This window comes from Maylandia zebra, linkage group LG2, assembly GCF_041146795.1.
Source record: "Maylandia zebra isolate NMK-2024a linkage group LG2, Mzebra_GT3a, whole genome shotgun sequence".
NCBI lineage: Eukaryota > Metazoa > Chordata > Actinopteri > Cichliformes > Cichlidae > Maylandia > Maylandia zebra.
Window position 1 is genome coordinate 41,476,574 of NC_135168.1, and position 14,628 is coordinate 41,491,201.

Sequence of the window (14,628 nt, forward strand, 5' to 3'; positions counted from 1 at the left end):
GATTAGGAGATCACATAAGAGAAAAGACGTGGAACAGACAGGAGCTGATGCAACCCAATGCAAAATGTAGGAGACCAGGCAAGGAGATGAATCTTTGCCTTTAGATCAATCAGCACCCAAATTAAATGGGGGAAAAGAAAAAAGGCCTTGGCACATACGACAAGAAATAAAATCTGTGTTTCATAATAAACTCTTGGCTGCTTTGGATTCTATATAAAACAAAGTTTCACATTATATTGTATATTCAATTACTAATGGATTTATTGGTGTTGATGTGCGTACATCTAAGATCAGCAACTCTTTGCTATGAGACACTACACCAACAAGGCACTGTATATTGCAAGAATCACAAGGTAAGTAGCAATAAATGCTAATCCATGATGACACAAACATATCACACTTAGACACTAGAAAGCTAATGATGATGATGCTAACAAGACTTTCAAGCGCTGGCAACTTTGCCAGCTGATTTCAAAGAAGGTGGTTCTTACCAGAAGATTGACTGTGCAGCTCATGCGGTTGTTGCGGCTGTCATCGCTCATCACGGTGCGGTAGTCAAGGAGACGAATGAGGAGCCCCTTCACCAAGGAGACAAAGTGCTGCACCTGTGGCCTCAGCGTGGGTTTCTCAGCAGCACAGTCCAGCAATCTGGCAGACATGCTTCCACAATTTAATCATCAGAGACCTCTGAGAGGGTTTTACCTTGTTATTCAGGGTTATTCAGTTTGTCTATTAATGTACTGGCAGAAGACCAGAGCCAAGTGTGAAATGCTGCTCATGAGAGTTAGCAGGAAATCGATTGTGTATAGTGAAAAAAACTACAATACTTACATGCTCTCCAGTAGCTGCATGTAGCGTTCATCTCCTCCACCACCCTCCACCTCATGGTCCAACTTCAGAATGATCTCATTCTCAAACTGCCGAAGATTTTATTATTATTTTTTTAAAGTAACTATTACATTCTATTGTATTCTATTCTTAATATACCAATGTCCTTAGAAGGCAGACAGATAACAAATTACAAAGCTCTGGAGCGTCATCGTATGCTCATATCACATCTTTTATTCTTTTTATCAATTGTTTTTCAGGCTTTCTCTTTCAGGGTAAACATCAAACAACTTTGCATCACTATCTACTGAGTCATCAGATTCCCTCTCCCTGCCTACCTAATGAGTGATCTTTGTTTGTCCTTTTGTATTTAAAACAAAGAATAAGTGTTCGCTTGGGTAACACCTCACAATAGTGCTATGTGCATACAGTCCAAGTAACAGGGAAAAATATTTTCGGTATCAGAACAAAAGGACATTTATCACTCAGAGCTTGATTAATAGCATAAAGAACAGCACTGAAAATGGGGAAAGCAAAGAGTGGGACAAAAGGTAGATTAAGAAGCAAAAGACGGGAGCAACAGAAGTGGAAATCAATTATGCATGCAAGCATAATTAAGGTGTCTCTTTTACTTTTATCTGCTGCATTACAGGAAATCAATGCGGGAGCACAATGTGTATGTGCCACAGTTATAGATTTTCTATTTCATTTGTTTTCCTTGTCTCTTCTTTTAATTTTAGCATGTATTCATAGATACAAATGCATCAAAGTCTGCAATATACAAGATTTATTTAAGTATTTTTTGTATCACGATTAGTTTTTAAATGGCTCGACTGTCTTAAGTTTAGTATGTATACTAATCGCTTGTGTTCTTATATGTGTGTACCTTGCTGAAGTTTCCAAAACGTGCATGTTCACAGGTGATCATGTCAAAGAAGATGGGAATAGTGGCCCTTCTCAGCTCTTCCTCAGGGATCAAAGTCATCTCCAGGATGGGACCCACCATGCCGGGGATGAAACAGATTTTATGACTGCCTGAAAAAACACACACATAGAAATAAACACACGTAATTGCTCGTATATGCAGACACAGCATTTTTCACTCACCCTCAGGTAACACTACAGGTCTCTGTCTGGCAAATACAAGAAGTATTTTTCTTCTACAGTAAGAGCTTTAGCTCTGTGCAGGATATAACCCTACTCTTCTGTACACACCACAGAAAACTGTGATATTTTTAGTGCACTGATATATTCAGATTGGTGTCTGTCAGTGTGAAACGCTGCTGACTCATGAACCTTTCTATCCACAGTTTATGAAGAAGAAAAACTACACATTACAGTATAGTTCTTACCTAGTTTATACCAGATGTCACGGATTGCAAAGCCAATAAGCCTTCTCATATCTCCATATCTGGAATTCAGAGTGTGGGACAATAAGGAAGGAAAAATACACAGAAAGAGAAAAAAGAAGACATTAGAATGTTAGTTTGGAAGCAGTGTCCTAATCAATACTGTTATTACTGAGTGGAAAAGATAATGCTCACCTACTCTTACTCAACTTGATCTAAATTAAATGCCTATCTACAGGTAACACACACTTTTAATAAGTAGTGGAGTTTAGACAGCAAACAAAGAATCCTAAATAGACCACAAATCAGTGGGGAGAGTAGGTGTGGTAAATTGGGAAATTAAATAGCTCTTCTCTCACTTGGCCAGAATCTTGTTCCTCTTGGTTGGTGAGAAATGTTGAAGCTGCAGGGACTCCTGGGTAATAAACGCAACTGCCAAGTGGAAGTAGTTATTCCACAACTAGACAGTGAGGAAGAGTGAGGAAGGGAGGGGATGCAGAGAAAGATAGCGTTTAAGGGGATTCAGACACAATAAGAAGGATGGCATCAATATGAGACAAAGCTCGGAAATATTGCACATAAAAATACAGTTACCTGGACTTCAAAGTCATCGTTATTAAGGAACTTTTCTTTCATAGTGTCAGCATATGTATTGATGGCTCTTAGGAACACCCTAATGAACAGATATAAAAAAATAAATCAAAAAGACATGTCAATGAAGTAAACTTTGCTGTGGCTGTGTTTGATCAAACTGAATGTTAAAAAAAGGAGAATACGAGTAAAAAACGAATAAAAGGATGGGATTCTTTAAAAAACCACAATGCAGCTTATTTTTTGTTTATCAAAGAATTCAGCTCTAGAGCTTAAAGCCACAGCTTTAAACTGTTATTCCAGACAAAAAAATGCAATATCGCATTCAATTCAAATCTTCTGTCACAGTGATAGATCATGATCGCAAGTTAACAAAGTGTGCAGGTGTATTGGCGTGATATGGCCTTATGGATTTCTAAAGTTAAGTAGCAAAACTACTCTCAGGCTCCCTCTGCTTCAACACTGTCTATCTATCACCATTATACAGAGCCAAATGCCATTCCTTCTCATTCCCCCTCCTTCTTTCATTTTCTTTTAAGTAGGCTTTTCTTTCTATATCTGCACATCTTCATTCTAACCCCGGTCTGCAGACTCCTTATCAAACTGCCTTTTCCTGTACCTCACATTAAATTTTTCCTATTTGCCTTTTCGTCTGACACAGCTTTAGCCTCCCTTTAGCTTACATCACAAAAAACACTGATAGCTTTCACTCCATCGGCTCACACACAGTCATATTTGCCACATCAGCCGTTTTCATCATCGCAGCCTTGATCCCAGCTTTCCTATCGCTAACTTATCCCTGTGTGGGTTCATGTGGATGAACCAGTCGACTGTTGATGTCGACTTTTTAAATGCATAAGCTGTAGCTCATGGGCAAACACATGTAGAACCATGCAAGAGAAGACTTTCAAACTGGTTCTGTGCATGTGTGTGTACATATCTGCAATATGTTACCTGTTCTGTACCATGATCATGGCCATCCAGTCAGACGGATACACATGTTTCCCAATCAAGTCCTTGAAAAGGAGGAAGGACTCCATTAGGAAGTCCTGCAGTAGAAGAAGACAAGAAGAACAAGAGACAAATGAGAATATAGAACTGTACTACACAGCAATATGCAAAGTTTTGAGCCACCCTTCATTTATACTTTGATAGGAAAATGAGACATTTTGCTGCACAAAAATGACAGATATAGCAAAAATGATACAAATTAAAACTTATATGTCCAAACAGTTACTTAATTTCTTTTTTTTATTATTTGTCAGAAGGCTCAATAAACACTCCAGTTTTTAAAAAAAATCCAGTTTTCTGCCATCTGCGGATATGTGTGTGAGGCACTTACCACTAGATCAGTAGTTCCACTGAAGGTTTCGATGTATGTAGAATAGTGTCGATCATCCATCTGACTTAGAATAGCTGTCATGCAGGCAACAACCCTCGACTACAGAGGTAAAGTGTGTAAATAGAAAAAGAAAGAAAGAGATAACCCATTACTCTTAGCCTGAGAGCTACACATCTTAAGCCGAAAACTGAATCATCCATCCATACATCCATCTATTTTCTAAACCACTTATCCATTTCAGTTTTTGCTTGGGGGCTGGAGACTATTCCAGTTTCATAAGGTGAGGGGTGTGTTACTGTACACCCAGAACAGGTCAGCAATCTATTGCAGGGTGCTTTTGAGTCACTTAAGGTTATCCATACTGCACCAAGACTGACGCATAGCTAAACAGAAATTAAACTGTTTGCATCAACAGCTCGTTATTACCATGGAATTTTCAGATGATCATAATCACTATAACCAAACCCAATCATTGCCAGGAAGGCTGGCAGTGTCTGTAGTTTCTAAATTACATTCTATAGTTTACATCGTGGCACCCTGCCACAAGGTGAAATTAAAAAGAAATACCTTCCGAATGACTCGATCACTCCAAATAACAAATACAGAACTAAACCGCTCAGACTTTCTGATAACAACAAATGAGAAAAGGTACAATGAACTTCAGTAAAAATTCATTTTAACATAGTTCATCTGATTTACTTGTTGAAAAGATAAAGAGACGAAAACCTTTCAAACATCAACAAAAGCAAAAAAAAAAAAAAAAAAAGCAGTTCAGACAAAAGTTCAGTGATGTGGTCAACCTTAATATCACCACAAAGGGGCTTTATAATGTGATAACATGTGATGTTGTCTAAAGATCGTTAAGCAAAAACGAAATAGAGTTTGAATGTTTCATGTTTGTGAGGGTCATCAGTTCATGCACTTAACTTGAAATATGGCCCAAGCTGAGTACACATAGACACACGCTGAGTTTAGTATTAGCAAGCGTCAGCGATAGAAGATAGAAAGAGTCCTGAGACAGAGCAGTTGGAAGAAGGAGCTGCGACTTCTGTGAGAAAGACAGACATGAAAGATGAGGCTAGGCATGAAAAAGAAAAAAAAAGTTTTACCTAAGTTAGCTTTAAATCTGTGTGAAAAGTACTGAGGAAAAACTCTCTCGAGCTGGATTAGAGCAGAATATTCATGGGAAATTTAGAGCAGATCTTTCCACATCCAGAGGCTGAGAGGGGGAAGGCACTGAGAATGGTAATGGTCAATGAAGGTGAAGAAAACAGAGAAAAAAAATACAGAAACTGATCTGCATCAACTTGAAGAAAACATGAATAATTACTGGCATGAAAGAAAATGTGAATTTATTTTAAGGTTTGTGCATATTATATATGTATGGAAGCCCGTTTCCGCCACTAAAAAAAAAAAAAAAAAAAGGATCCATAACTCAAAATTTCGAGTTATTTTCTCGAAATTTCGAGTTATTATCTCGAAATTTCGACATATTAACTTAAAATTTTGAGAAAAGCAACTCGAAATTTCGAGTTAGCGCTGCCAATCAGTAATCTACGTGAATGACGTTATTTCCATGTTACCCGGAAGCTGAAGCCCTCAGCTACAAATGCTACAGCTAAGCTACCGGTATTACATCCAGTCGTGAATGCACAGATTGCTGAGTGTTTTCAGCCTGGCTTCACAAATGATGAAATCCCTGTGTTATTAGCTGAATCACATGGTGTTACTATCAGCAAACATACTTTAATTTGTTGGGATCCGTTTTTGAGTGCGCGGTCCTGCGCCATATGCTTCCGGGTAACAAGAAAGCGACCTCATTCACGTATATTTTTGATTGGCAGAGCTAACTCGAAATTTTGAGAAAAGTAACTCGAAATTTCGAGTTATATTTCTCGAAATTTCGAGATAATAACTCGAAATTTCGAGAAAATAACTCGAAATTTCGAGTTATGGATACTAGCTTTTTTTTTTTTTTTTTAGTGGCGGAAACGGGCTTCCATATATATGTTCCTAAAAGTGTTGAAATCTTTGCTGATTAAGTGAAATTTTGTCAATCTACACTCTTCCTCCTTCATGTTCTCCACCAGCTGGACTACTGTTGCATTTTTAATCATTTTTCTTGTTGATTTCATTGACTCTTTTTGCCAGGTTCAATTTGACTTCTTCAAGTGGTCTGTAAATAAATCCTCCCTCCACATAATCATCACACCACTGAGCCTCAAAAGGGCCTGAACATTTTTAAACACTGGTAAACACTAATATGTTTCCCCTTATATGCCCTTGTTTTGTTACACTACATATAGTTTTTGTTATGATCCTCCTTCTGCTGCTACACTGAGTTCAGTAAACATTCAGAACAGGTATTTCTGCCACCGGGATTTGTGAGAAATTATCCTTCGGAGTTGGTGGCAGAAAAGGAGACACGAGACAGAGATTAAGGATGATGGATGACTAATTGAAGATGAAAGATGAATGGCATCTAACGCGATGACAGCTTTAATTTGATCAAAAGTGGCAGGGTTTGTGTTTGTGCTCGCCTGCATTCTAATAAGCAACGATACTTTTTCAGTCATGTATGCAAACAAAACTTAAAAGTTCATTAAAACTTCATTAAAACATAGCTGCGAGCAGCAACGAAGGGGGCAAGCGGTTCAGCAGGGCACAGTCACCATGGCAACTTAATGTGATCGTGTTAGAAACATGACTTTAAGCACTCATAGGAAACAGACAGTCTTCACAATGTGGTCCCGGGTCTGTGCATTACGTTTGGATGTAATAGCTCTGAGCATTGCTGAGATATGACCTCACTACCACATTTGTAAGCTTGCTGCTGATTTCAGTTGACTGTGACCTATTATTGCCTTTAAATAATAATCAAAAAAATAAAAAAAAATATGTCAACTTTGGTTATCATGGGTTTAGGGCTTATCAGTGACAACTTTGTGGAAAACGTCAAAAACATTTTCATAAAAATCAAAATGTCTCAGCATAAGCCACAAAGTTCAGCAGTACTTCATTTGTTAAAAAGTCATCCACGTGTTTTAAACTTTGCAACTTTAAACCAGTGGCGGTGCAGGCGTGGTCAAGCCTCAAACACAACACGAGGGATGTTTTTTTTATTAAGCTGGTTGTTTTTCAGCTCCTGATAGCAGCAATGCTGGTGACAGATGTGTAAGAAATGCAAGGACAGAGACGCCGAAGCTGCCAAATGATCAAACCATTCTTCCATTGTGTTAGTCTGTTATGTGCTGCAAAACTGGATCACCTGTCAAACCGACTACATGATAATCTTCTGCTATTTGAGATGATGCGATAGTCTTTTTATTTACTTGCAACATTGTTCCTTAAACAGTAAAATAAAACACAGCTGTGCTAGAACACGTACATTTCAATTTCAAAGTAGAGAAACAAAAAAATAAATGAATAAAAATCTGCAGCTTTGTGTGATCCTACAACACTTTGCAAGTGAATTATTCTTGAATATATAGGATTGATTTTTATACACAACTTGATTACAGTAAATCAATATCATCTTTTATATTATCTGTTAATGCTTATACATGACGACACAAAGTTGTGTGAGTAAAACAGCAGTACACATAGTTTGTGGTCCCATAAGGAGGTGCAGCATTTATTCACCACAGCACTTGATAAAAGGCTTCTGTGGGTTACACATGTGTTTTGTCATGAATCGCTGTGCGGCAGGCAGGAGTTGGACCCAAAGTGCAGGACTCACAGACTCAGGGAGGTGAACTCAAAACTCAGCTTTATTTGCTGGCAGGGAAAAAACATACAAACTAATCTAAACTGGGAACTTGGAAAACTCACAGAGAGACACACAGGGCGATCCACACAGCAAGAGGGACGACGCGACACTGACTCAGAGAAACACAGGGTTTAAATACACTGGGAAGTAACGAGGGGAATGAGACACAGAAGGAGGGCACAGCTGGGAGAAATCAGGACTGACGAGACAAGCAAAGCAGGACGCATTCACATGAGACACGGACCATCAAAGTAAAACAGGAAGTATCACACAGAGACGCGAACTTGACACAGTGGAGACAGCAACTAAGAAATACAGAGACATAAACCATAAGGCAGAGGTCTAAGAACCAAAATACACAGGGAAATACTCAGCTGGGAACACAAGAGACTAGACTAGAGAGAGTAACAAAAAACCAACCATGAGAACATAATGCACAATGCAGAGTGACAGAAAACAAGAAACTCAAACATGCAAAGACACACAATTACACAGAACAGAGGGGACACAGAGAGACATGAAGGGCAAGGGATCAAAACTAGAAGCCATAGAATAAATCACACACAAGTACAATAATACAAAAATCACAAAGAACTAAAAACGCTGGGTCAGGAGACCCAGGACCGTGACATGTTTCCTCACTCTCAGCCCTTTTAAAAGCTCTCTCTCTCCTCAAGATGCAATTAAGGACTTGAAAGATCGTTCATTGTGACAAAGGAGAAACAATTTAGGGTCTTGGGAGGGGAGAGGACTTGAGGATGCATAAGTTAGCATAATTAAAAGCACCCTCGGAATCAAGGGACTGTCCCTGAACGCTGTGCCACATTTCTAAACTTTTAACATGCAGTCCTTGGGGTTGCCAACAGACTCTAAAGGCAGGAGGAGAAGAAGAAGAAAGGAATGAATGATGAAATAAAAAGCATACATATAATGGGTGCCTACAGAGCTTAGTCGCTAATAAATATCTTACTGAGAATGTATGTTCTTGAATGTGCGTGCGTGTGTGTGTCTATGTGTGTGTGTGTGTGGTTTTGTGTATTAGTGCTCAGGGTATAACTACCCCCATCCTCCACCCAACCGTCTGCACTATGGTGACACCAGAGACCCCATCACCATACTTCCTTTTTTAATCTCGCTTCCCTTCTTTCACATTTCTCTTTCCTCTTATGTCTCCCTCTTAAAAGTGCTGGGAGATCAGTTTAGTGTGACACCTAAGTACAGAGTAAGTGCTGGAAGAAACACTTAAATGAGGGAACAATGATTAGTTTGTGCTTAAATAACAACTTATCTGTCACTAAAATTAACTCCTGTCATTGAAAGTAAACCTTAGTATGAGAAAACACTGTTATTGACAGCAGTGGCAAGTCTTTAAATTATGCATATATACTAATATATGTAATTTAGTAGGAAACTCTCCCCAAAGGTGGTAAAAACCAACAGACAGGATCAAGAAGCACAATTAACTCTATTTTTTTTCACCCCTCGCTCTTCCTTTTTTGCCTCCTTAGAGTGCACTGCCTGATCAGTAATAGGATTAGGAACACACACACACACACTTACTCAGGAAAACTACTCAACAGCTCATACATTTTTGGTTTAGTGTTCACTGTGCTGGTGTATATGTGGATGTTACTGTTTTGAAGTGTAGGTCACGTGTCACATTGCCCTACTTCACTCTAATTGGTGTTCTCTGAGGGGCAGTGCTCTCAATCTCCTTTAATGCCATCTAAACACGACACAAATGCTGAAAGGGCCAAATATCTAGCCATCAAATGCTCCTGCGTCCTCACACATGAATGTGTTTCATCAACACATTGTTGCATGCAAAGACGCATGGAAGGTATATTTTTGTTGTGTATAATAATAAAACTGCAAACAATCACACTGTGTATGACAGAGAGAGAGCTTAGGGCTTGTTGAGGCAAAGGCCTTACACAACAGCTAAAAGATTACTGGCAAAACATGGCACAGACTTTGCCAAGGTCTGAGATTTCATTCCCTTCCTCCTCCATCCTTTGCTTTCCTTTAACCCTTTAAGACCTACCATAGAACCAAGTCCGCCAGAGCTTATATTATATTTTTACATGCCGTAGTGCCATTTTTGGGAGCATTTCAAGTTGATTTACATCAATACAACCATTACAGCCCAAATGTTAATAATATGTCTGCATTAAGTGCATAGTAATTACATAAATTGCAAAAAAGTGCAATAAACTACAAAAAAATTGAAAATTGTTTTTGTTTTTTTAACATATATTTCTAGTTAGAGAAATTTAAGAGGCTTATCCCTCAAAACTTTAAATACAAAAAAGTTGCACAAAATAGTTTCCCACCACAGGAAATTTATTTTAAGTGTCTTCATAGTTTTATTTTTGAAATACACCAATTTTCATATACTGCAGGAAAAACAAAAAGAAATATTATAATGCAAATTAGCAAAAAAAACAGCATGTGCATCAAAACAAACTATTTCGAGCAGTGCAATATGAGTCCTAAGCATCCCAGAAACGACACAGAAAGTCATAAAGTCAAAGATAACTTTTAAAAACACCAGTAGAGGCTCATAAGGCCACGATGGTAAAAAACTACATTCCCGCAAAATGACGACACTTCCGGTTTCGAGCAGGTCATGGCGGACATGCGATAGTTCACGCTGATGGACGTAGGAAGTGTTATGAACAGCTGATCGGATCGGCAAAGCGTGTTTCTGGAATATTATGTTTTTGTTGCTACAAGTGCTTTTTATGCAGTTTTTGCAAAGCTATATGTGGAAGGAAACTGTGACCTAGGACAAGCTGATGGCATAAGATGTAAGTACAACTCCTCCGGTTTCATATGAAAAAAAATTATTGCTCTAGCTCACGTGGTTACAGAGCTACCAGGATTTAAAAATAGTTACGCAAAATGGAGCGTGTCCGCTCCGACCGGCTTTAAAGGGTTAATATGTCTATCCATTCTCTCATTCTGGCCACTGCTGTTGGCAACAAATTCACAGCTGTAATTTCCAAGTTGCTTCCAAATGACAGTTACCTGACAAAGCAGTTTGTATCCTGATAACTTTCACTGCATATCATCTGCTGTCTGATAATGTGTTGCTGTCATTACTGTGGTGACAGCGTCAAACGAAATGTTTTTACTGATAGTGATAGCAGTGATAGATCTCAGTCAGCATTCATCCACTCAACAACAGATGATATTAGGAAGATATGATTTACACTCTCAAATTACTAGTTTGAAATAGTAATTGAACCCAGATGTTACACCTGCTTACAGCTTATAGTGAAACTGAAATTCTATTGTGTCTTGAGCCATAATTAGCAAAAAAAATAGAGTGAAACATGAAATTTTCGTGTGGAATTCCAGCCACCAAATGACAGAATTCCTGGTTGGTCCACTGTAAAGCCAAAATATAAACAGAATACAAGTAGGATTTAATAGATATATGTTATTATTATTTGTAACTAATTTATGCTTGCAGAGATGTATAGAGATGTGTGTTTCGCGTCCATGATTGCTAACCAAACTAATCTAATACACCAAAAAAGAGGGAACTTTTTTTCTGCGAAAAGATTTTTTTCTAAACATAGCAAAAAAATGTGAATATCAGGATTTCACCACAACATTCACATTTACAAATGTAATCCAGGCTTGTATCTTAGGTCTATTTGTACAAGTCTCTTCTCTGAACCTAAATTCCTGCTACTTTCATTTTACAGATCAGCAAGATCCATATGAGTGCCCCCAAAGCAGGAGAGATATGTGCATTTATGGACATACCATAACTTTATCACTACAAATGACAATTTACCTCTGACATGGAGACAGAACTGTTACACTGGAAGGAAAATTACACAGTATACTTTTCTACCCTTCAGCTGGTAGACTGGCACTTGTGTTGGAAATTTGCCATATAGAGAAGCTAGCATCTCAGATTGTAGCGTCAACCCTGTGATTAAGGCAAGAATACAGAGTAAGACACAGCTGCCAAGGTGTTATCATTTGGTGCTGTTGCTAATTTGACGTTATCGCCTACAAAACACCGTAATTGAGAAATCTCAAAATGCATTAGCATGACATTTGAATGTCCTTAAAGTTATGTTTCGTGTGGTAGATGACAGATGACAAAATCATAAACTAGTAATCTAAGGCCAGCTGTCCTCTCTCAGAAGACAGCTGGCAAAAAGAAAGACAGATTGTTCAATAGACTGAGGCAATGCATTTAACAACAAACTTTATTTGGGAAAAAAATTAAAGTTAAAGTTAAGTTTAAATATTCTTCCAGTTTCTGTTGGACTGCTTTACATTACCTAAAGCCTTAGAATCAAACAGAATAATGAAAATAGGAACACAGTAAACAATAACTAAAAAAGTATGGAAATAACCATGAAATTGTAAACTGACTCAATTAAGCCTTCATCACAGCCACCCTAGTGAGCACACTATTGTATCTATATCATTAGATCAGCACTATCTAGTAACTATATTATTATATTAGTAACCCCTGCCATCAGCCTCTGTCAATATTCTCACTGATAGTAGTACCTGTAAGTTGGCAATCCCGAATTAATTGCTCATATTTTTTGGAGCCTGGGCTTTTCTGTCTTATAAATGTTACATAGACTCTATGACAGTGAGTTTGAATTTTGTTTAAAGTTCATTATGCCCACGAGATGCCCAGCGGGATAAACAGTGGAATGACGATGGATGCAATTAAATATAATTAACATATCATTAATTTTAAATTAAGACAGAGAATTAAAGCATTAACTGTGACAGTCCCAATTTAAATGCTTAAGGTTTTAGGGTTTAATCTTTACACGAGTAGCTGTTTCTGACATTGACAGAACTGCCAATCAATAGTGTGGAACAGGGAATCAAGCAGTGCACTAAGTACACACTGATCTACGTCCATGTTTTCACCTTTAACAGTGCAAATAACCAAGATATATACATATAGACACTAGCCTATATGTGGATAGTCATCCACTAGTCTAGGCATCTGGAGTTTCAATTTAAAACACAGGGCACACGATAAGAACAATCCATTCAAATGACTCCACATCAGACTCCACCAATGATGCCTTTCACAGCAGTCTATATCCCATTTGTGCTCTCCTCACCAATCTCCCTCTTTACCCTCCTCTGTGGTTTCTTTTGTGACATCCCCCTAAATGAGAAGTCATCATCCTTTTTTTTTTTTTTTTAAATAGAACATCTAAAAATCACATTCTCACTGGACAATTGCAGCACTCCTTACTGTACTCCCTCACAGCGACATGCTCAACACTGACCTCCTTGTTACACACAAATACATGCAGACACATTTTTTCCAACACCTGTGGGCTGAGGTGAAATGTAGAGAGGTGGTGGGTGGGGAGACTGTTGGAGGTGGTTGGGGAAGGGGGGGGGGGGGGGGGGGGTGACAAAAGAGATGGATTGTGTGCAGCAGTAATTAGAGCTGTTGTGTTTAAGGATGGATTGGTTGCATGTTTGTTTGACTCAGAGCAACAGAGAGAGGTAGCATGAGTGTCTATCTGTGTGCATTACACAGCGTATGCAAACCTGCACGCCTGTTGACTGTTCAGAAAACAGATCAATGTGTCCTCAGCCCATTTCCTACTCATGTAAAAAGAGCCAGAATCAGTTAACGCAAGTAGGGAAGAGTGAGAGGAGGGGAGGTCAAGGGAAAATGAATGAAAAAAGAGAGAAAAAAAAAGAGAAGAAAATGCAGTGAAATAAAACATTTACAGGCTTAAAAAGAGGACAGGTTTTTGTTTTCTCAAGCTCACACACCATACACTCTCATACCCCTTCTCATCTTCCTCTCCCAAATCAAATTACCACGACCTCTAAGCTCTGGCACAACTATCTCATGATTTATGGCCCTCGCGTGTTTCCGTGCACACGTGTAATATTTTTTAAAAGCCTTCATGTGTTGAACTGCGGTGACTGCTGCTTATGCAATGTGCATAATTACATTTATATTTGTCACACTCACATACACACACCATTTACCTCATCACACCAGAGGTCAATTGAAACACAACACAAGGTGAGTCAACCACTTTGCAGTGGTGCATACATCGCCAGTTATTTTCAGATGGGGGAGGGGTCAGGAGGGACATTTATATGGACACTGCATCAAACAGCCGCTCAGGGAACACGCAAACTCGCAGCGTTTTAAAGAAATATTCAAAACATTTCACTGACAATCACTGCTTAGAATGGAGAATCAAACTCGACATTGCATTGTGTTATTGTACAAGCATTACATTTGTAAATTCCCTGCAGCTTTATTTCTTAACTGCTAACAGCCTAACAAATGTTTATCCTAATGAAACCATACAAGATCAATCCCTAAACCTGAATTCTAAATCTGAAAGCTGCCAGTAAAAGATGTGAAAAATGGTAAAACATTCTTGTCTTCCTTGATGCACGACAAAAGAAGAAATTAATTTATACACACACACATGCAAACACACGCACACACACAATTCCTGGAAGGCTCAAAAGACAAAGCATTCATCATTAAGCATAATTTAAACCCGATGTCATATGGTGTTTAATCTCACTTTCTTTTCATTTTATCTAATTGCCTTATTTGCCACAAGAAAGAAAGCAGTGTCATTCTCAGCTCATATGAATGGGAGCAGGGGAAGAAAGACAATAAGCTTAAAGGAGGATGAGTGGTGGGACAGCCAAATACAGAGCATGAGGGGAGTATGAAAAATGAGGATGAAAGAACACTA

The 14,628-nt window shown here is 38.5% G+C and overlaps 1 protein-coding gene across 1 annotated transcript in view; it reads right to left on the bottom strand.

Moving 5' to 3' along the window:
• Positions 1-14,628, bottom strand: part of dock2 (dedicator of cytokinesis 2) — a 99,391-nt gene that overhangs the window by 13,556 nt on the left and 71,207 nt on the right. Inside the window, exons 27-34 of the mRNA XM_004545436.3 lie at positions 4,111-4,209; positions 3,723-3,817; positions 2,772-2,850; positions 2,537-2,637; positions 2,181-2,239; positions 1,715-1,863; positions 832-917; positions 492-648 (exon numbers count right to left, since the gene is read on the bottom strand). Of these exons, the coding sequence (XP_004545493.1) occupies positions 492-648; positions 832-917; positions 1,715-1,863; positions 2,181-2,239; positions 2,537-2,637; positions 2,772-2,850; positions 3,723-3,817; positions 4,111-4,209 (825 nt within the window). The remainder of the gene's footprint in view (positions 1-491; positions 649-831; positions 918-1,714; positions 1,864-2,180; positions 2,240-2,536; positions 2,638-2,771; positions 2,851-3,722; positions 3,818-4,110; positions 4,210-14,628) is intronic.